We start from the raw sequence: 22,886 nt of genomic DNA on the forward strand, positions 1-22,886 counted from the left end.
AAGGAAAAACATTTCTATTCTAGTACAATAGAGATAATTCCCAAGAATCTATTCCAAGAAAAGGAACAAAGCTTAGCGAAAATAGAAAATTTTAGATGTTTAATCGTAAAGAAATTTCTAAAATCCACCATCACATACTACGTTAATAAAAAAACCGTTTAACCAATTTAACTTTTAATGGAGGGATTCGTCTATTTCACATCCTCCTCGATAAAAAAAAAACTTTTCACTAATCAATTAACCGAGAAAAAAGAAAAATTAATGTTAGAAACTGAAAAAAGAAAAATAAAAATTGATTAACTGACAATAATTATGTAGATGACAACTTGGAACAACAACTGCAACGGATATGTCATTTACACATTAATGGACTCCCAACTAATGTGAGAGAATCGAATCTTATTCTAAAATGCTTTCAGAGCAAAGAGAAAAAAAGAGAAGAAACTAAAAAATTTTCTCTTGTCACATGAATTCAGCTTCTTTGGGATTTATTTCTCAACCAAGAGAAGTCCAAAAACGTAGCAGTAAAGTAGCATTTCGTCTACAGACTCAGCAATGGAAATTCAAGAAAAGTTTTTTTTTTTCAGATCCTGAGAATACTCCTCCGTATCAATTATTTTCCTTTTACGTCAAAACGTCCCCACTTGAGGTAAAAGCACGGAGACCACAAGAGCGTATCGGAATTCTCGATGCAAAAGCACTTTCAGGAAACCTATTCCACAGTTTAGTTCCAGAAATATTTATTACTGAAGATGCAAACGTTATGCTGTGTTTCAAGAAACGTTACACCTTATTTGCAATTCATTTGTTAACTCTGTGAGAAGAAGTTTATCAATGTTTTCAGAAAAATATTAGCTTTATTAATTTTATTTACTTCTACGCACCTATACAAGCAATTATAAATTAATTAATTTAATATACAAAATAATTGTATTATAGAATTTTATTACATATGATATTTACTTACTGCTTATTCTACGCACCTATGCAAGCAATTATAATTTAATTTAATATACAATATAATTAAATAGTAGAATTTTATTAGATATATTAGGACATAATCTTTAAAAAATTTGAAAAAAATATTCCTTCGAAAAAAGAGATCCGTTAGTTGTACTTTCAACTATTTTTCGAAACGATGATCAATTTCAACTTCAAAACTGCAGGGAACCTTGAAGATCAATCGATAAAATCCTTGAGGACATAGGTTGACACATTCTTAATCTTCAGAATGTATCTTCACAACAAAGTTATTTTTGTCGACATGAAAATCTGAACTGTGACGTAAACAACACAAGCACACAGCACAACAACAAACAAACGACAGAAAATATGAGGGATCTTGAAGCTTGGATCCTAAAAAAGAGTTTCAAATAGGAAGAAAGCTGTCAATGCGGCGGGTGGTTCGTATTCTGGAAAGTTTCGCTCCAGAACCAGCATGCGAATCATGTAAGATTGGGCAGCGTTAATTAAATGGAGGCGATCTCTGCCAAATATTTCCCCCGCAATATAATTTTCAGTTTTATAAAACTATAAAAAAATACGAAATATAATATATAACTAAATATATGCTTATGAAGATATTCAGTATATATCCAGGGAAGAGGAAACTTTCGATCGAAAATATAATATAAATATAATTAATAATTATATAAATAATAAACATCATACAATTATATGAAAATAAAATGATGAAAAATTCGAAAATATCAAAAAATTGATATTCGAAAACTCGCAAATTAGCTCCAGGATAAAAAGGGACAGTACGGTTCCCCGTGAAAAATCTAGCGATATCGATTCTCTATGGGTATTTTTTCTATTTTCCTGTTCACCAGTGACGCATTTTTGAAAACACTTTGTTAAAAAATTTCTTTTTGTGAAGGCTATCTGTAGCAACTGAAATATTGGATTCTCCTTAGCTTTTCGGAGAATCCACGTCCCCTTAAAAACGTAAAACTGACCGATCGTCCGGACAACGCTGTTATGTGGCATGCGGAAGCAGCTGCTCCGTCTCCTACACAAGTTCCGTTCACTTCACATCGGAGCGATTTAATGACCTCGTGAAAACTTTGAAATTCACATCATTAACGGATTTAAAGCCATACATACAGCCTAAGTTTATTTTTAATGATACATCCTAAACCCAAGGTGGCTTATAACTGGGACAAGAATAAATTAATGGAACAAATTCAGTTAACCCATAGATTGATCGAGCAAGAATTATTTAATTAGAAATATAAAAAAAAATATTCTCTGTAGAAATGTGCTTATAGTTAAACGTATTTTCAGCTTTCACAATCCCTAATTTTTGAACGAGCCGGCATATTTTCGTAAAGTTAGGGTACAAAAAAATTCAATTCTTATATGTCAACGCTAAGGTAAAGTTTTGCCTTCATGAGCTATTATGTAGCTCATAATACTCTTCGAGTTCAGGATTTTACCGCGGTGGAAGGTTATTTTTTTCCTGTTGAGGTTCAGCAACAAAGCTACAGTTTTCTCTTTGTTTCCTCGTGCTATCTACCTTTTTTTAAATTTTATTTACTTCGATTGCGTTGAAGAAATTGTATTTTCCAGCAGAAACACATTAAAGCAAAGTTTTATTTCTTTTTTAGCGATTGGATCTTGAAGTGATCATTATGAGTTTGTTTTGACTCATTCTCTTAGAACTACTGGCAGTTTGTGCTTCGAAAAATTCTGGAAGCAGTCCATTATAGTGGACCTGCTAAATTTTGCACAGATGGTTGGCTCATTTTAAAATTTATTCGATGGAAGTGCTGTATTTTAATGACACCGCGCATCAGTTATGATCATAGTTCTTTAAGCCACGTAAAGTACCCGGAAAATCTAAAAAAAAATCCGTATAATGCAGTACACCTCTTGCTGCAAAATAAATATGCACAAAACATCGATCCTTACTTCTACGGGAGAAAGATCCATATGTGAGATGCCCTCAACACCTCTTCGGATCCGCGTCAGAACAGCTTCGAAAATTTTCGACGAAACGTAATGAATTAGAACAAATATTGTTTCACTTCTTCAGCGAAAAACTCTAGCAAAAACTAATAAATCGAAAAAAAAATGTACGAGAAATATTGTAAGTCCTCGTCCTCCGGTTCTCTCCAAAACTAGCTTTTCCCATGTCAATGTTGGCACTCTGAATCAGCTAAACTTATTGTAATAACGAGTCCGGCGACTTTTTTTCCCCCCGGACGTCGGCGATCGGCGGAAGACGCGGCAACAGATGTTGAAGCACTCGAATTTTACACCCATCATCTCAAAAACCACAAAATGAGGGCCCTCCGATCACAAACTGTACACTGTGCCATTACTGCCGCTTCTTATGTATGTGTAGTCGGGATGTGGGAAACGAATAAATCCAGGAGAGTGCGTATCTAGCGAAAAAGTATGAACCGATGATGAAATTCTTAGGAAATTCATAAAAATTCAGTAAATTTAGAACTAAAAAGTCAGCAGCAGTTGTTCAATGTTTTGACAAAGAATTAGGAAAGAATTTAATTTCATTAAAAATTAAAATTTAATTTAAACAAGGTATCCTGGAACAATGAGCGCATCAAAAGCGGTTGAACTGCATAGATGTGCTCGCCTCACAGTGCCCTTTTGGAAAATTGTGTGCGGTTCAGCAAAAAAGAAGATCCAGACAACTCAAATGACCAACGATATGTTGTTTTTAAGCTCCTTTCAAGAAAGAGGTTGTAATTTTTGTAGAAGAGCCTTATAAGTGTAGTTCTAAGTGGAATACGTAGTCACAATTATAATTAGATGAGCTTTCCCTCGTCAAACCTCCAGGTGTGAGCGCTTCCTCGTAAACATTTGATTAAGGGGTTAAAAGTGGAGGATAAGGTGTCTTGCGTCAATCAATCCGCTTAGGATACGCCAACGCGTTCACTTCAATTAGAATCGTTTGAGGTTTACGAACGGAAGCGTTGTTTAGCCTGTAAAATGACCTCCGGGGGTTAGCTAATTGGTGTCAAGTCTGTTTTTTTAACCTCTCAGACAAATATGATACTAATGCATCCATGACCATGTAAGGATAAAAGGTTTTTGTTGCCACTGGAGCGGATAAGAACTTTCGATCGATCGTACAACCACAGCGGAACCCTTCACCGACTACGCTACACCGCCATTTGCATATTACTGCTGTTAAAACCCCTTTCCCATAAGAAACCACTTTACGCGCTCTCATTTCATCACCTTAAGTGCTGTAAAAAGTTGCCTCGTTGGGTAAGCAAAGGGCTCTGGAAGCTCGAGAGCTTTTTGAATTCAAGGTCCTGGGAATGGTGCATTCGCTACAACCCTTGGAAAATTACGTCCCGAACACTGGAATAAGCTCAACTTCAGGAATATCCATAAAAGCTGGCTGCAGTCAAACTGTTGACTGATTCAGCGGTACTGAATAAGACTCATGACTCACTCATAGGTGACTACATAATGGATTAACGACGTTACGGATTTTTAAATAATGCTGGTGCACAGTCTTTTTGAGTGACTCTTCACCTTGACAACGTCATGAACGTTTAACAACAATAACAACAACAACACAAAAAAACAACAACATTCAATGTCGCCATTTTTGTAAATGCTAGTCTGCTGTCTGTAGTCTTTTTACACTTCTGACATAAACAGTACAGTACAAAAGGTGAAATGATCTATGAGAGTCCACGGTTAATGAAGGGAATGCAATTTCAGTGCATGACCTTTGAAATTTTTGAACATAACTTTAGGTAAATTTTAGCGAGCCCAAATACGATTTAAGACCATTTCAGAGAAAGGATATAAAAAACATACATGAATCCATAGAAACTTAAGTTTAAAGAAGAAAAAGAAATTCAAAAAACTACGCATGAATCCATAGAAACGCACACTTAACAAGAAGACGTTAATCTTGGAATCCAAATTTGAATAAATAAAGGTTTCAATGATGCTTTTGTTCGTGTTTTTCTTCTCGGATACGGGGATCCGTTTACGTAATTGCTGACGAGGATTTCAAAATGGTTCCCAAAATGTAAAATGATATGGTTCAAGTGAATATTGGATCTGCATCGACTAGAATGGAATATTAAGTTCTTCAGGGGAATTATTTAAGTACACCCGAATCCAGAAATAGCAAAGAATGCAAAGAAAATGAAAGCGGCTGAGGTGGTCAAAGCGGTTCTAAACGAGAAAAGCATCATACGGACAAAAACAACAACAATTCCAATGAGAATAATCGAATAGCTTATATTTTGTCGAATGTAGAAATGAGAGCAATGGAGGGAACATACTGAAAAAAAAACAAATATCAGGGAAATGTGAAGAACCCCAGATTGAAACCGAGATAACACTTCGAAGAAGAAAATGCGCTGGAATAGTTCCACATGTTCGGTGCATGTTCACAGACCAACACAATAAAGTCACACCATCATTTCCAAATACTCTGGGAAGGGAAAGCGAGGATGAAATCCTAGGAAAAGAAGGAAATGAGAAGGAATGCGAGTCCCTCACTACACTTTTGGTTTCATTTCTCGACCTAGAACTTCATTTTTTTCTTAAAACCTACGAGTTTGTAACCGATTCTAGTGATGGTAGTCCTCATTTTTGAGCTGAACATAAATGATGGAAAAAGAAAAAAAAAGAAAAGGACGAAAACAAAATGAAAGAGAAGCAAAAGGAAAAAAGAAAAAGAATGAGAAGAGTCCATGAAGACATGTATCCACGGAACATGACAGTAGTAGTGTGAACCATAATATAAATGAAACAAAAAGAGGTAAAAAAGAGAAAGTGAAAAAAAAACAACAGTCAATTGATACACAAAAAATAATGAGAGGAAAAGCAAATGGCGCAATTTATCAGTTATTAATCTGTTACATTTGTATTTTTAGGTTATTTGTGAAAATTTCACCAATTTAAAAGTACGTTGAACGAACTTAAGAGGTCTTAAAATGAAAGCGATGTTTAAAACCGTTATCCTGAAGTGGGAACTGAAGTAGCTGACAAAAGTCCCCTCAAGGAATTATTTGTTTCTTCACATGAAGAACATGAAACTTTCGTAGGGTAGTTTCAAAAAAAAACTGTGGAATATTTGCAATTATTTGAAACTTCACTAACAATGATATATTCTGATATTCTGCGAAACTATTATTTTTACTTACTAACCAACTGTGCTCTACAATAACCGGAGCCGAAAATCCATGAGGTGATAATTAACAGAAAACTGTGTTGATGAAAAATTAAGGTTCATTCCTTGAATTAGCACATTTGAAGCTTTGGTTTCTCCATTCCCTGACCGAAACTTTATCTTGAAAACAAGTAGTATAAATTTCTTTGAAGAGTTTAGCTTCCACTTTGTTTGGCTGTGGCGTAAGAAAAACCTTAAACCTTAAGAGTTAAGACCTTAAAAATTAAAGTGAATAAGACTACGGAGCCAAGGACCGCCTCAGTTTGTTTCCTATTTTAGTAGTCACTATTCATTATTTTTAGTCACTCTAATTTTTTCAGGTCTTAAAGCTAAGAGTATACCCGGGGAAGGTTGAGAATTTCAACGTTGACTTCCCCTTGTTGAGGGTTCACTGTGAGTTCCTCGTTTTGGAATTTTCTTTGTCATCCTTGTCCCTCACGCACGATCACACGCAACATATGTTAAAATATTTTTGGATGGAAATCTCGTACGCCATCGCTTTTTTATCTTCTATATGCACAAAGTGTCCATCGACTGCAGGTTAGTAAAGGTCCCAAGGTTCCACGAACTACATCCCTTCGAAATATTCAGCAATAAGATGCCGGTCTTTTCCTCAGTGCAATATAAATTTGTTTGATAGGCCCATAAAATCTTGAATTACCAGACAGGACGACACAGATGGTGTAGCTATGGATACCAAAGTAAAAACAGAACATTATTAGCTTTGGAAAGATGTTAGAGGACCGTGAAAAATCAACTCGAAGAATAAGACAAGGAAAGGGTTTTTTTCCATGAAACGCATGGTTCAAGAATGAAAGAGAGGAAAGCAGAGAGGAATGAAACACAAACTTTACGTTTGTTATCAAGTAATGGTTCCACTCGGCTGTTATGTTAACTATTATGTTACTTCAATTTTTCTCCTCATGTAATTTTATCCTAGCAACTTCCGGCATAATGCCCACTATTCTTAGCTGTTTCCGCATTCTTATCTTCTGACTCTCTGCTGTCAGGGCTAATTTATAAAAAAAAAACAAGATAAATAAATCTGTAAAATAACATATCAAAAAATTCGGTCCCGACAAAAATGATTTCATTCATTAGAAAAAAAAATGTCCATTCTCCACTCTTAAAAAAAGAATACTGCCAATGTTCGCAAAAATGGTAGCAATTATAATTTTTGGTTAAGCAATGTTGCTTATCTCCATAAATAAAAAAATTTAAATCTAGAAAAAAATTAAATTTAGAAATTTATAAACTTCATTTAAATTATATTTAAATGAAGTTTATAAATTTCTAAATTTAATTTTTAAATTGATTTTTAACTAAATTTCATTTAAATTTATAATTTCAATAAAGTTTAGCCAGACTATAGTCCTAATTTTTTTGATTTGATACATGGTTTTATTTTTGCAGATAATGTTGCACTAAGTTTCGAACGCTATTTTCACCTCATTTCGACTATTCAGTTAAAAACAAAAATTTCCAGAAAAGAAGAAATTATGGCCATCTCAAAAATTCCATTTACACGTTTGCTCTGCATGTGTGCACAGCAATTCCTGTTTATTTGTTTATTTTTTTGAACCTGATTTGAACTCGTTTTCACAGCTACAGCAAAAATGTCATCTTCAAAATTTATTACCATGGAAAAATCCTGGACGAAGGGAAGCAAAGCAACGCCTGACTCCGGATATATTCCCTCCAAAATCTCCTTTAAGTTTTTGAGAATGTAATTTAGGCGAAAATATTTGGCGAAAATATTAGGGGCTTTGCACTCTTTATTTCCTTCCTGAAATTTGAGGAATTTTGAAACTCGCTTGCCCAAGATTCGTTCCTCATTCTGTATAATCTCCCCTTTGTGTGTTTTCCGAGCAAATTTTCATTGCCTTAGGAAACAACCACACTTTTCCGTTCCTATCCTTCTTAAGCAAAATCTTCTGAACATCGAGAAATTGTGCTCTAGTTCGCAAAAATAGAAAGAAAATTTTTCGGAAGAAGAAAAACGGTTTGTCATCTTCCTATTCTTTATTTTTCCATTTTTGTATAAGAACGTGGTGCTTTGACGAATAATTTGGAGAATTGTGGATTGTGTGCGTTCAGGATGAAAGAATGAGGTAAGAACCAACAAGGATCACATCTTTGATGCATCAGTGCTCTTATTTTGAAAGTTCTAAGACAGTTGCTCACAAGAGGGCAACGCAAGCTGCAAACAAAAGGATGGCAGAATTGAGAAAAAATCCAGAGAATGCATTATTACAATGCCCAGCGCTCTAAAATAAATTTCTACCGAAAAATAAGGTATTCGAGCAGTAAAGTTCACATAGTTTGCTTCGTTCATAAAATATATAACAATGCAAAATTTAAAAATTTGCGAATTCTGAAGAATTCTAATGTAATTTCTGATAAAAAAAAATTGAAAAAATCGCTACATTCCACTAACAATTTTTCAATATTGCTCACATAAGATATTCATAAATAATTTTCCGATAAATATAGGGATTACAAGTTGGAAAAACAGCAAAACAATCTGATTATTTATTTATATTTCAAATTCACTTAACGTCAATCTGTTCGTATTTGTCTGTGGCTGTCCATTATAAGCTTGTGAACTATTTAAACACCAACATTTAACCTACAAGTGTAATTTCCGGTAACAATTCTTAAATTTTAAATGGGAAAAATGCTGGAAATTTTTGGTTTGAATATTGTAGGGAACAGTCCTTTTAGAAAAGGAAGAAATGATGAGGAAATCAGTTTCTGTTTGATTTGTTAAGTGGATAGAAAAAAAAAACTTTTCCAGTATTCAAGTTCGCGTCCAGAAATTATAACCGAAAAAATTTATGTATCTAAGGCACGACTCTCATTAAAGAGTACTCACCAGAAATTACGTACAGTGAATTTCTGACGGTATCCAGTGGAAGGCCTGGGATGGTGGTGGTCATAGTGTGATTGCAGGACTATGCGGTCCAGCTTGATTCTCCTCTAATTCTCGCCCTCTACGATTTTACCTCAAGCTGTCAGTGAACAGCCAGCCCCACATCGGTCAGACAACTGTGAGAATAGCATAAATAACGGAGCATAGAACAAATTGATTTCGTGCACAGGTACTTCTGTGAAAAATTGCTTTTCTCTCAAATGGAATCGAAAGAAATAAATTTGGTGTCAAAGAATTTCAGTAGTTGTTGTGTATTTAAGCCTAATATACTAAAAAAACAGGACTAATAAACAGGAAATTCTTCTCAGAATTGGTTGTAGTACACTTTGTCTATCAATAATAAATTAATAATAAATCAATAGTTATTTTTTTCCCAATAATTTTCCAATATAACGTTTGTTTTCAACTACACAAATATCGATAAAAGAAAAGTGTTTGTCATGAAAGAATCGAATATTGAGAACGAGATAAAATGAATCAGTCAGATCAATCTGCATCTTTTCTCTTGCTAGTTCTAAAAAAGTAAATTACAATTAATAAAAAAAAGGTGTTCGATAAACGGTCTAAAAAATTATTAGCACATTGTCTTGGATCCTGTCCACTCAAGAATCCTGAGTACGACACATTATCCTCAACCGCACCATTGATGCACAACGGTTGGAAATTTCGAGTAATTTCCCGTGTTCCCTTTTAAATGTGCCCAATATTCGAGGTGCCGAAGTATGGAATATCCAGAAAAATTGATCCGTCCCAATGTATAATTTCGACTAAGATGTTCCACCAACGAATAATGTGCGAACCAAAGTTTCTCGAAGCAGACAAACTTCTTTTGAATTATCCAGGAGGTATAATTGGTACTATAATAGGCCATTTCAACATCACTGTGAAAAAAAACAAAATCTAAAGAACACGGTCGAATGTGAGAAAAACGAAAGGGAAATAGAAGCACAAGAAAAAAAATCCATCAGAAGTAAACAAAACAGAAAATAACAGCTGATGGTAAGGAAGAGGGAACAATCCATGAGGGAGGAGAAGTAAAAAGACTATCCTCAGTTTGTTTTTCACAACAAAAGAGCGAAAAAGCTTTGCAAATTTTTTTTTGTGATCTTAAAGGAAAAAGCAGTTTTCAAGATAAGACTCAAGAAGAGGTATATCAGTGGATGAGTCAAGGTGCCGTTTTTGTTTTTTTTTTTCTCAGTTTTTTTCTACTATTACGTAATATTACAAGTGCTTCAGGTGACTCATTCAAGATACACAGCGCTCAGCAGTTTCATCTGTTTTGTGGATTTATTTCAAGATAATCCTTAAGTGATTTGAGTAAGTAAACTTCAAGAAAATTCTTCAAGAATAGTGCAAAACAATGAAAACCTATTTTTTCCCGAGGAGGTTTTTGATTTCAAGAGTCGATGAGGGGAAAAGATGCAGAAAAAAACATATTCCTGGGAGCATTATTTTTTTTAAATTTTAAATTTCCAAACGGTCCACGTTCTTCTTTTTACATTGAAGGACTTTTTCATATATTTATTTTGTTTTAAAATGACTACTGCAAGGATTATTTTTTTGCAGATATTATTAAGTTGTTCCATAAATTCGTAGCGCTTTTATTCTTCATCATAACAATGTGCTGTCAGCATAGCGCTTACAGTTTTCAATCGCCAATCGTCATTTGGAGCATTGTACTTGTGAATACGTTTTAAGCTTTGCAGATTTGAAGACGTTTCTGCTATCTGCGACGATTAAGAAGATGTCATATCGATTGAGAAAAACCATGCACTTTTGACATATTCTTCCTTTGAGTTTGATTTGAGGTGACAATGGAGGCGACTGGGCACATTTCTAATGTCTCAGACGAGGAGTGTCGCTTAGGAGCCCGCGCTGAGGTGAGCGAAAAACCTTCCGAGAACTTCAAACCATAGTAATTCACTTCAAAGAATTGACAGTGACGTTTCCTGTATTCCATAAGTAGTTCCCATATTCCATACCTCTGTCAAAAAGAATTTTACCATAATTTGTATTAACCCAATTAGTAAATACACGCGAATGCATGGTGAGAAAAATGTAACTAATTAAGAATTTTTAATTATTGCAACTAATTTGATGAATCTTCCAGATATACTTGTTCTATTTTCTTTTACAGCAAAGAAGAAAAAGTTGACGATCGTCGAATTTTTCTTCAAAAGTTCAGATGTTGGATTCAACAGGTAGAGGAGATCCACGACGTAATTTTCAGAAATGACAGCGAGAACAAGGAACATTTCCCAGAAATCCCAGTAAATCAAGAAACCTGGGAACATCCACACACCTCTGATTTACTGATGAGTGAACTCCTTACGTCTGCACGAGTGATCAAATGAAAGAGCAAAGAAGAGAACGGTGAAATTTATTGCACATATGATTTCCAGATTTTTCCTGGACATTTCGCGTTTTAGCTGCCATTAATAAGAACTATTAGTCTCAAACTGTATCTATTACTGTAAACACTCCACGAATACTTCACGGAGGGAGAGCTAAGTCAACAAGAAGGGGAAAATAAACACGGAACTCAAAAAACAAGTGGAATATGTGATCTTTTCCTATGAAGCATCTAAGAGACCATGATTGTTAGTGGTAAAATATTCAATAATTACAATAAAAGCTATGGGAACAGTAAGGTTTTATAAAAATCTGCTCTAGTAGAAATAAAAAAAAAACTAAAAAAAAATTTTAAAAAAACTATAAAGCACTGACATTTCTACAATGCATAGTAATTTGCGTAGTAATTCAATGTGAATCCCTGAGAGTTATCTTTACGCTAGCCATTTTTTAAACCTCATATTATGGATTGGCTGCTCAATCACCTGTCAAAATTCACATTTCAGGATGAAACACTTCACACCTTTCAATCTTTTTTTTTCCATAGAGGCTCACGTCTTAGAAAAAAAAGTTCGGTGCCTTTGTCAACGAAGTTCCGCAGAGTAACTCTAGTGCAAAGGGCAAGTTTTTTTTTTGTTTTTTGAATTTTTTCCTAAAGAAAAAGGACAGCTGTCAGCAATGTGAGCTTCTTTTACAGCATATCATTGAAATTAGTTTTTTTTTTTCTAAAAATGCTTTAAAACGCGGTCTGTCAACACCATTCCAATTTGAGGATTCACGTTTTCTGTTCTTTCCTTCTCCGCCACAATCTTTTTTTCTGCTACACATGAAAATGTACAAGATAACCATTTAAATCTAAACTAAATATAAAAGGACGGAAACAATACCCATATATATTTTAATATATATTTTATATTATTTATGTTATTATATTATTATATTAGCACTATTATTATATTATTATATTATTAATTATTTTAATATTTTTCTTTAATTATTCATGACCTCCTAGTTGAAATTGGTTTGAATAAATTGAATGTTCGAACATTTTAAACCATGGTAATCCTAATAAAAAAGAGCATTAGATGTGTTTCCAATGGTTCCGTGACCTACTCTTTTTTTCCGAACTTTTTTCCAGTAACTCTGCAGAATATCTAAGAACGGAAGCGGAAACCGCTAAAATACATTTATATTTTAAAGGATAACAAAAGAAAAGAATATTTTTCCCATCTTTAACCAATGTTAGACCTGTACAGACCTAATCCTTCCATTTCAGGAATTGTCAGTGCAGTGATGGATCACTACATCACTAAGCTTATTTTGGGAAGTATTACGGACAAGTGCAACCACACATAATCGCCCTTACAAGGCGGAAATTGGTGCCCTAAGGGAATAGATAGGAAAAAATCTCAACGAAAAAAACACTTACACTTTTCATAAGAGAAAATACAAAAAAAAAAAATATCTGAGAACCTAAATTATCCGAGGGCGAATCTTTGTGTACATTATTTCTGAGTTTTCGATGACAACGAATATTTTCCTACAAACACCTGGATTCCACATGATCCCATGAAGAAATCACAAATAATCACAAAATTTCTGCAATATGAAATTGAGGGGTCATGAAACTCATAAAATAAAATGGCACACCATAAATTATAAGTAAGTAAGGAGCATAAAAATATTTAACGCTAAGCGATAAAATTCGCGCAGCTTCCGGATTACATATTCGAACACGGATCGCGTGACTGCATAATGGAAGAAATTCTGTAGGAGATAACGTTGCTGACATCAAAAAGAAGGATCATCCCAGTCTGAGTGGAAGCTAAATATTTACAGTAAGAAAACGAATTACGGTATCAGTAAATTTACTCATAATCAGGGACTTTTGTTCTATTCAACATAATCCAGGGAACGTTCAAGTTGAATATAACCTGCTAAAGGTAAGCAGTGAAAGGCGTTGAAATAATAACATTTTTTTCTTACAAAAATATCTCGATTTTGCAAGTTTTCTGGAAATTAATTACGGTGCCATGCAAATCCGATGTGCTAGCTAACATTTTCGTCAATTTCCAACGCCTCTTTTTTCTCTTTTTTATAGATGGAAAAATCAGCAGTTAACAAAAATATAATAATAACATTATTGGGAAGACCTTTCCACGCATTACATGATAATTAGACATGGATTTTGCAAAGAAATTTATTATTCTTTAAAATTATTCTTTAAAAACTCCTACGAAACAAATTTGAATGAATAAGAAACTCTTTAAAAAAAACTTCAGAGGACTAATTTCAAAAAAAATTCCCTAGCTTAGCGAGAGTTACGCTGCCACGAAGAAATTTTTAAAAAAACAACACTTTCACTAGTAGAACCCTATTCGTGAGACGATTCACCGCAATTTTTTTTTAGGACTGCGTCCAAAAACCATGAATTCAATGCGAATTCCATGGAAAATCGATTTTTTTTCCTAACCAGAGAAGAGATCCTAACCGCTGGTGATTAATAATGTTCATCCTCAACAACTAAGTGACTACTTTGACGTGACACCATTGGGAGGAATCTGGTCGTAATCAGGATAAAGATATGTTCCTCCTTCGAGCGGATAAAAACACGCAACACTACGTCACGGAATAATTATTCACATAGGATGAGCGAAGCAGAAAGTTTATGGAAAATCCACAAAACCTATATGGTCGGTTGAAAGACACTGCTGAAGCTAGCTGAACACAATCCTATGAATCTCGAATCTCCACATGTCTAATGAGGAGAAAAACACATTCCCCGCAACGAGAACGCACACGAAAAATGACTCTAATTACGCTAAGCGTGGAGAGTAAGTAGATCAAATAGCACCCACCTTTGATAAGTCGTTGAATCTCGATGATGTTTTGTGTACAACGATTCAGAGCCATTTTATGAACGGGAAACGAACGAAGAACGCTACGAAGTTAGCGACGTCTGACTACAGTTGCACTGGAACGCGCGTACGTTCGTATGCACTCAGGGAGTGAGGTGAGCGGGCGTGGTCGGCACGCGGCACAGCCGTCGCCACCACCTGCAACCACAACAACGAACATACTACTCGTTTTTTACTCAATCTGTCACCTATATACTATAGATAGATCTATGTGTGATCTACACGGCCGAGGACAACTATTCTGGAAAGAACTGTTCTGGTAGATTCGGCTGTGCAACAGAAACGAATTGATGTGAGGAAAAAGGTGGATGATTTCAATAAGGGAAAAGAGGAGAGCGAAACAGTTCTTCTTTCTGAAATTCTTCAGGCATTAGTTTTTGGATATAGGTCCGCAGCGGGTCAACTGACAACCTCAGCTGTTTTTAGCCTGACTGCAACAGTTCCTAGCTACCACATCTACTTAAACGAAGTAATGAAAAGAAGAATAAAAATTCCTGATGTAGTGAAACGCAGTTCAGGCTCAGATTCTTCCAAGAAATCTTGTTTTGACGTATTTTTTGAGCTCCCGTATCCTGTAACCATTTCTTTTTCCTTCTGTACTGATTAGAAACACAATTTTTAGGTATCAAAGAAAAAGTAGGTTTTTTTTTCATACCTAGTGGTTGGATAGCATCGTGCACCTCAATTTTACACAGAACATCAAAGAGTATACTGTATCGTATAACTAAGAAAAAACCTGGTGTATCAGAAACTCGAGAATGTCAAAAAAACATCTCCTTTTCTTGACTTTTCTTTTTTTGTCGTCCTAATGTACCACTTAGAATATGTAGCCTATAAAAAGTTAAAAGGATTTTCTCAGAAAAAAATCCAACTAAACAGGAAATAGGAGGAAATAAAGTCGCACCGAGCTATTTAAAAACTCTTCCAGTATTTTTTTCATAGCCTTTAGTTTTTGTCAGCGTAGCGTAGGTTCGGCAGCAAAAGCAGTTTGCGTAGTAAAAGCTATATTCTCCGTTCCGTTTGAAGATGTAATACGACTTGTACTCCCGCTGCTGCACGATTCACACAGAGAATTTGCTTCGAGTTTTTTGTGTCAATCATTCGCTGATACGTACTTTTGTTGCACTCCCACACCACACAATATTTTCGGGATTGGTTGCTTTTAAGCTTTTGCGATACGAATGAGCCGTATGGATTCATCAGCGCATTTATTGCGAAAAGAATCGTAGAATCAAATGTTTGCACACGTTTATACCTCCGCTTCCATAATCAATTGAAAACGCTCCGAAGTTTTTAGCTAAGCATGGCCATATCAAATCCGCGTAGTTCCTTAGCGACACCAATTATAAGTTATCTTCTGTACACAGAGAAATTTACTGCGTTTTTTTCCGCAAAATTGGTAAATTCAAACTAATGTCAACAAAACAAACAATGAACAAACAAACAAATTTTGCAATGTCAAACCAATATATTTGTCATTTCTGCGATTTAATCTTTTTTGGGGCAGTTTTCAAAACTCTGTTTTCTACTAGAAACTAATCAGTCAACAGAAACTCTCACTGATCTTCAGGTCTGCGTTGCAACTTTCATTTCCAGGTGAAATGTTCTGGAATTCTTTTATCGTTTCCACCCTCTCGTGGATACGATTCTCTGGCTGTTACAGCCTTGCAGTGGCGTAATCACCACCCTCGCTTGGCATGCAAACTCTGCGGTGTAAAGTAGACATTGCGATCAGCTGTGACATGTCGAGGAAGAAGAAAAAAAGAAGGATAAAGGGAGGAAAGCAGCGCTAAGTTAGTCCTGGCGTAGTACAACTCCAAGGAAGAGAAAGAACACGATAAAGTGAGAAGGAACAGAAGACACGAGGAAACAAAAGTGAAAAAGCAAAGTTCTTTTAAGTTTCCTTGTAAATAATAGTTGTAAATGTTGATGGCAGTAATGAAAAGATTTTTGATAAATATATGAGTAAAATCGGAATGATCCCTAGTAAAATAGGAGGAAAAGAACGAAAAAAAAGTTCAAATGAAAGAACTGGGTACGGAACGTAACGGAGAAGCTGATGAACCCAGGTAACCAAAAGAAGTAGAGAAGGAAAGAGGGAGAGAAAGGAATTTTCAAAAAAAAAAAGAGAAAAAATAGAGGTGTGATGGAATCAATTACAGAATAAAAAAAGTTCAGAAAGTACTCAGTGTGCGCCATGGTGCATAAAACCACCATTGCAGATAGAAACACAATAATGCGGCTGCAAGGACCTAGTCAAGATGAAGAGAAATTTATTTATTTTCGACGCTGAGATATATTTATATATTTTATTTTTATTTTTATTTTATTTTATTTTATTTTATTTTATTTTATATATATTTCAAACATCTTCATTATTTTCCATTTAATTCGAAATTTACTGGAAATCTTAAATTCTTCTTCAAAAAACAACCTAAACATGTAACGTAGTGTTTCAAAATATGAGAGGAAAAGGTAAAATAGGCTTTGAAAAAAGAGAACAGGAAAAGAGGATCATAATAAGAGATTCCCGAAGGCATAACGGAACAAGGATAGGAATGATTGGAGAGAAAAGAATAACTACGAAAAGAAAAGGGAGCAAGAAAAGTGCTTGTGAAGAAAATATTCTGCGGAAAGTTTGAAATGAACAATGCCATGCCCAAGGGAAAATAGGATGAACTCAACAGGATATCTGCAAATGACAGTTTTGCAGAACAAATTGTTGTTATTGATAGCATCTCGAGTGGAATGCAGAAGGAAAGGAGAGAAAAAAAGCAAAGAATGAGAACACAGATTAATGGAAAAATATAGAAAAATCGCTTAAATCTGCTAAGAAAAGGTGGTGAAAGTTGTAGTTGGTGAATTTTGACTTCTTTTGTATCGCAAACACCTCAGCAATGCATGAATGCATTCTAGATTCCCCTCCAAACTGCGTCACTCTCTTCAGAATAGCTCTTCTGATGTCCAATCCACCTGTGTATCTCAGGTCTGAGGTCACAATTTTTATCTGCAGTGTCAAAACTAGCAAGTGCACTTCAGAGCGTCTCGACAAACTCAATGGACACTCTTAGATCTGTGCCTTCTTAGATCACTTTGTGAAATCGTTAAAATCACTTGCAGCAGCAAACTTTGATCAATCAAAGCTAAGAGATCCTAAAAAAGCTGTAGAATCTGAATTATGAACGGCCACATTTCAGATTGCGGCCGTTTATCAAATAGAACGAGTTCATTTCGGGACTGGCGCACACATTCATCCTCCGGAAAACTGTAAAAAACGGAGGAGGAGAAAAATTAATTTAAATTCTTCGAGAAGAATTATGAAAAGGCAGAAGCAGGGGGATCCTATTACAGAAGCGGTACCCTCCTCATGTATGCGCTCCTAAGCCTAAAGAACATTTCAGTTTCTTCCTACTTAAAAAGGTGGGCGTTTAAATATTCCGGAACAACTTCGCATTCCGTTCTGAGAGAAACAAGGAAATTTCTTTTTCTTTTCATTTTGAAATTTGAAATTTCTTTCTTTTTTCGATCTGTGGTGGAATATGTTTGATCATAAATGAGAGCCGATCACTGCAACCACGAGAAAACAGTTGACCGTGTTCAACTACCCATCCATCTCTCTGTTATGACGTGAAGAATTTTCTTTCTTGAAATTTTCAGGATTGATGGGGAAGCCAGTTTCTTGACAGCTGCACATGAACAAATTCCCATTGATGAATCTGAACCTTGTTATAGCCGAAAGTACTCCAACAAACGACCCGAGATATACCAGGAAGTGGAATTAATTTCTTTTTTTTTTGAGATTTTCCCTCTTCTTCCTACTCAAGAAACAACCAGGGGTCTCTATCTTATGCTAACCATAGCTTTATTGACAAACATGCGTAAATATCGAGGATTTTATTAGTATTCGCAGCAATTCTCACTTATTTTGAACTTCTTAATTCTTTCAGAGACGCGTTAGAATTTCGGAAAAGAGAGAACACTGCAAATAAATTTATTCTATCTACCACACATATCTTCTCAAATGAGGGCGGATGTAGCAGAATCGGTAACAGCTGTCTCTAGGATCAATCGGAGGTTCGAATCCACCGTAGTGCCAACCGATCTTTTCATCTCTTCGGGGTCGTTAAATCGGTGCCAGACTTGCTTGGGAGGATAAAAACAATTTCTAGATACATTGGCTAACCCCCACAAGTCATTATCATAGGATAAACACTCGTTCGTAAACCTGAAACGATTCTGAGTGGACGTGGACGTGGACGTGGTGGTTTATCCTGAGTGGATTGGTTAACCCCAGACGCTTTAACTTTCTAATATCCTGAATCCTACAGGATTTAAAATTTACTTCCACCACATGAAAATCTAATGTTTTACATATATTGATACGTTATATTATTACAGAAACAAAAACAAAACTTTCACGGCATAGCTAAACAGCAAAAACATTTCAGGACAGCCAAATTATCGCGAAAAAAAAACCGTATGATGACCCGTTTACTCACATTTCAGCTGATCATCACCTCGACTATCATTGACATTTTTCGTTGTTGTCGAAAACAGGGTCAAAGCTGGTCGAACAAGAGAGTTGACAACAAAATGAGGTACGTATCCTGTATCATATTGTCAACAACAATATTAAGTTTCAGCTGAAACGGAGCTTACGTCAGAAACGTGCGCTCATTGAACAAATTGTTGCTCAAGGAACAAAAACGTGCGGTTTGTTTCATTTCCGTAATCATAACCGCATTGGCGCATCCACACGATTATTTGCAAGTAGCAAGGGATGCTGCTTCGAATAAACGGTTAACTTGAAGAAATCTGTTGCTATCGTGGAGCTCCCCACTACTAACCTTGAGCAAATACTCATTCGGAATCACCTATATGATCGTATTTGCAGGACACCGGAGTGTAAAATATGCCCGGATAACAAAGAGGATGATTGCATGAGTTCATGTGTTGTTCATATGATTTCCTGTGTGCAGTGTGGTGACGAATACATAGGAGAAACAGCTAGACCACTATCTATTCGAATCAAAGAACAGCTGGACGGCCAAAGAGAATCATTTGACTCCACTGCATAAGGTTGTCATAGGGTGCGGCTTCATAACGGAAAAGATTTTGAAGTTAAGATCACGAACCTAGTATTGCGGCGAAAGGCTTTGAAGGCTTTTTGATTCCACTCCAAGGGCCCAAAGATGAATCGCAAAGAGGAATGCCTCTGCATTACGCGGGAACTCGCGCCTTATTTAAGGTATCACTCCACGAATCTGCAGTGGTACGGATTTTCGGTGGAGTATTCGTATACGGGGTGAAAAAAATCCGTACCACCTCAGATTCGTGGGGTGATGCCTTTAAGGCTGGTATTTGATTGCGCTAGTCACCTCACAACAGGTATTTAGCAGTAGCAGGATAGTCACCTGATCGTAAGGTACGATGTTCTCTTCTACTGGCAGCTATGAGGCCCTACAGTAAACGTAGGACTTTCTTTGTTGGGCGGATAAGGCGTTTGATCGGATTAATCACGTTCGATTTCATCCTTTCAGTCTCTGAAGAAGGCGATATCACCGAAACGTTAGCCACTAATAAAGGATTGTAACAACCTCGTGTCCGGCTCAATTAAAGAAAACAATTATTGAAGAGAAACCTGTTAGTTCGATGAAAATGAAATATAATAATGCAAAAGTTACTACTTTATTCGAGGTAGGTCACTAAATTATCCTCAAAAACATTTCGGACCTCCGAACTAAAACATTCTAAGTACGTTGAAACATCTATCAAAATGTTGTGAATGCACAACCACTTTGCATGAACGCCTATGCCCTTTCACGAAATGTTGAAATATTCCTAATTCCCTGGAGAACTATTTGTACTCGATCAATCAAGAAAAATATACGGCTATTTCTTAAAACAGACTTTTCATTCTTCTTATTTCTTATAATATTCCAATAGATTAAAACAAAGGAAAAATCAATTTGTTCTTTCAAACCTATGTCAAAATCCATTCCATCGTATCCATTCGATAGCTCTTTACGAATTTGATCTCAAAAGCAGCATACCATGGATTTGACTTGCTGAGGGAATCCACGAGGAAAGCTAAAGATGAGTTGTAGATTTCGGATGCGGCGTAGTTTCGCTCATCTCTCAATGATCGTCGGAAGACTTCGTTTTTCAGGACGATTTCAGTTGCAACGCTCCACCGTTGTGCACGCGCTGCATCCAAGTGCGTGCGGTCGAAGATTAATGGGGCCTCTTCTCCGGCCTATTCAAGTAAAACCATCCAATGGGCTGCTAAGGGGACCAGAACGTGTACATAGAGGACCATTCTAACGTAGCACGTAGCAACTAAAGTGTTTCCCAAGTCGTTCTTCACGAAAATTAGGGAAATATGAGCGGAACCACGACGGATCCTGAAATCTACGACTCTATCTCTAGCTTTTCCTGCCAATTTTCTCACTACCCCAGGTTCGGAGTATGCAGCGTTTAAAGGCATCAATCCACGAATCTGGGGTTGGGGGGAGGGGGTTTCAGGTGGGTTATGTTTATACGGGGTCGAGGATTATGAGAAAGAGAGTGATTCGGTCCATTTTTTCCTAATTGCCGTAGAAAAACGGCTCGGAAGATGCGGCTTCGAGCGTTCTGAGGCGCTATTTTCTACAACGAGTTCGATTGGAGCGCGCCAAGTTTGTGCATGTGCCGCATCTTCGTTTTCACGGCAATTAGGAGGAAATGGACGGAATAATCCTCCTCCCCATAATCTACGACCCCGTATAGGCATAACCCACCTGAAACTCGTACCACTCCAGATTTGTGGGTTGATGCCTTTAAGCTAAACTGCTTACCTCCGTCATCGCATCTTGTTCGAAGATCGATAGTTCTCCACTTCAATCTAAATCTTCTTAGCCTATCACTTATTTGAGGGGAGAAAATACAGGATCAGATCTGCGTATTTCCATAGTTTTTCCTCCAACTGTTCTATGTACTTGCTTGAAACGAGGACCATGAAACGAAGGCATAGCTAGAACCAGCGTTCTGCTTATGCCCACGGGCGCTCGAGCTAACTCACAGATCGTAGCCGCTGGGTTTTTCTCTCCACTAATCCTCGAAACTCACCACCGGCCTTCAAAATTTTTTTTACTTGCTGAGTACGTGAGACCGGCTGTTTACCAGCCACAGTAATAATTTTTCTATTATCACCCGTCAGAAACACTCTAAATTGTAAACAGATAAGCATGTGAGGAGCGATGAGGATTTTTGAAAGGCGATGAAAGCCATTCGACGAAAAATTGTTGGAAGCAGGCTGTCCGAGTTCGAAGTGGCAGAAAAAAAGGGTTCGGTGAATGTCTACAACTTTTCTAAATTTCTCGCAAAGACTAAAAGGGATATGAGATATTTCCGCAGAAGGTTTTTTTTTTCAAAGAATACATCTAATGAGGTCCCATAATCAAACCACGTATAACTTGGGCTAATAGGTTCTGATTGTTTGACTTAAGCACAAGTTTAACTTCAGTGACAAAAAGATCATGTCCAATATGGTTTTTCTTGGATACTTTCTAACTTTTAATTTTTTTTGAAGAGAAATTTTCTAATTTCTGGTGTTTTTAGAAAGGGATCGAACTTCATTTCTAAATATGGTATCTATTTTGAATGAAGTGGGAGGGATTAAATTACCACATTACACGAGAAATTTTTGCATGATCCCCGAAGAAAAATTGACGCGTATTCCTATAAGTGCACAAGATTTTCTAGGATTAACTAAGAACTCCAATCATCAAAAGAAGGATTTCTGCACTTTTAACTAATGATTCGGCAAGATCTTCATCCTAACGCTGATTCATTTGAGAATTACCTCAGGTACTGAAAAAAGCATGTTCAACTATAAACACCATCGATGTTGTGAAACAAAGCAACTTCTCGAGTTTAATATTTGAAAAAAAAATTACGAAAATAAATCACTACATAGAATTTCTTTCAATTGATTCGGGACTGCTCTCCAACATTCATCAACGGAAAAAAACCTCAGAGGAATTTATCCTTGAATCACTCAAGTATAAAATTCTACCATATGGCCTTCTCGATTCATTTTGGCCAGTAGAGTAAAATAATTTAAAGTTGAAATTCTGTACTGTACTAGTTCAGGAAGGATTCTTAGGAATCCTAGAAAATGCCTACTTTCTAACTACTTCACGGAACTGTCTTGTTCTCTTACTGATCCCATGTTTACCAAAAACATGTGCCAAGCATCAGACAAGGAGAGTACCGCGGACGATCAGTTGCGCCCAAAAAGTTTTTCCCTCCTCTTTCAAAACGAAGATTAATGGAATTCTTGAAAGAGTGACACTGGCAAAACAGGATTTGCAACAGCTGGAATGCTCCGCAATAGGTGTCAACATCAAGTAAACATCGCTGCATTCCAGGATATTGTAAAGCTAAGCGGATTTCATCAACAACCATGCAGACAGTGTTTATGGCTTGTCAGAGAAAAACTTTGGCAAAGTGGTGTGGATTTTCTTTA

The 22,886-nt window shown here is 36.1% G+C and overlaps 1 protein-coding gene across 1 annotated transcript in view; it reads right to left on the reverse strand.

The window, feature by feature from the left end:
- Positions 1–14,372, reverse strand: part of RB195_003806 (uncharacterized protein) — a gene marked incomplete at both ends in the record, with an annotated part of 58,819 nt that extends 44,447 nt beyond the window's left edge. Inside the window, one exon of the mRNA XM_064201613.1 lies at positions 14,318–14,372. Coding sequence (XP_064057495.1) covers positions 14,318–14,372 — 55 coding nt within the window. The remainder of the gene's footprint in view (positions 1–14,317) is intronic.
- Positions 14,373–22,886: the final 8,514 nt, after the last annotated feature.

The sequence above is a fragment of the Necator americanus genome, chromosome IV (genome assembly GCF_031761385.1).
Source record: "Necator americanus strain Aroian chromosome IV, whole genome shotgun sequence".
NCBI classification, from domain to species: Eukaryota; Metazoa; Nematoda; class Chromadorea; order Rhabditida; family Ancylostomatidae; genus Necator; species Necator americanus.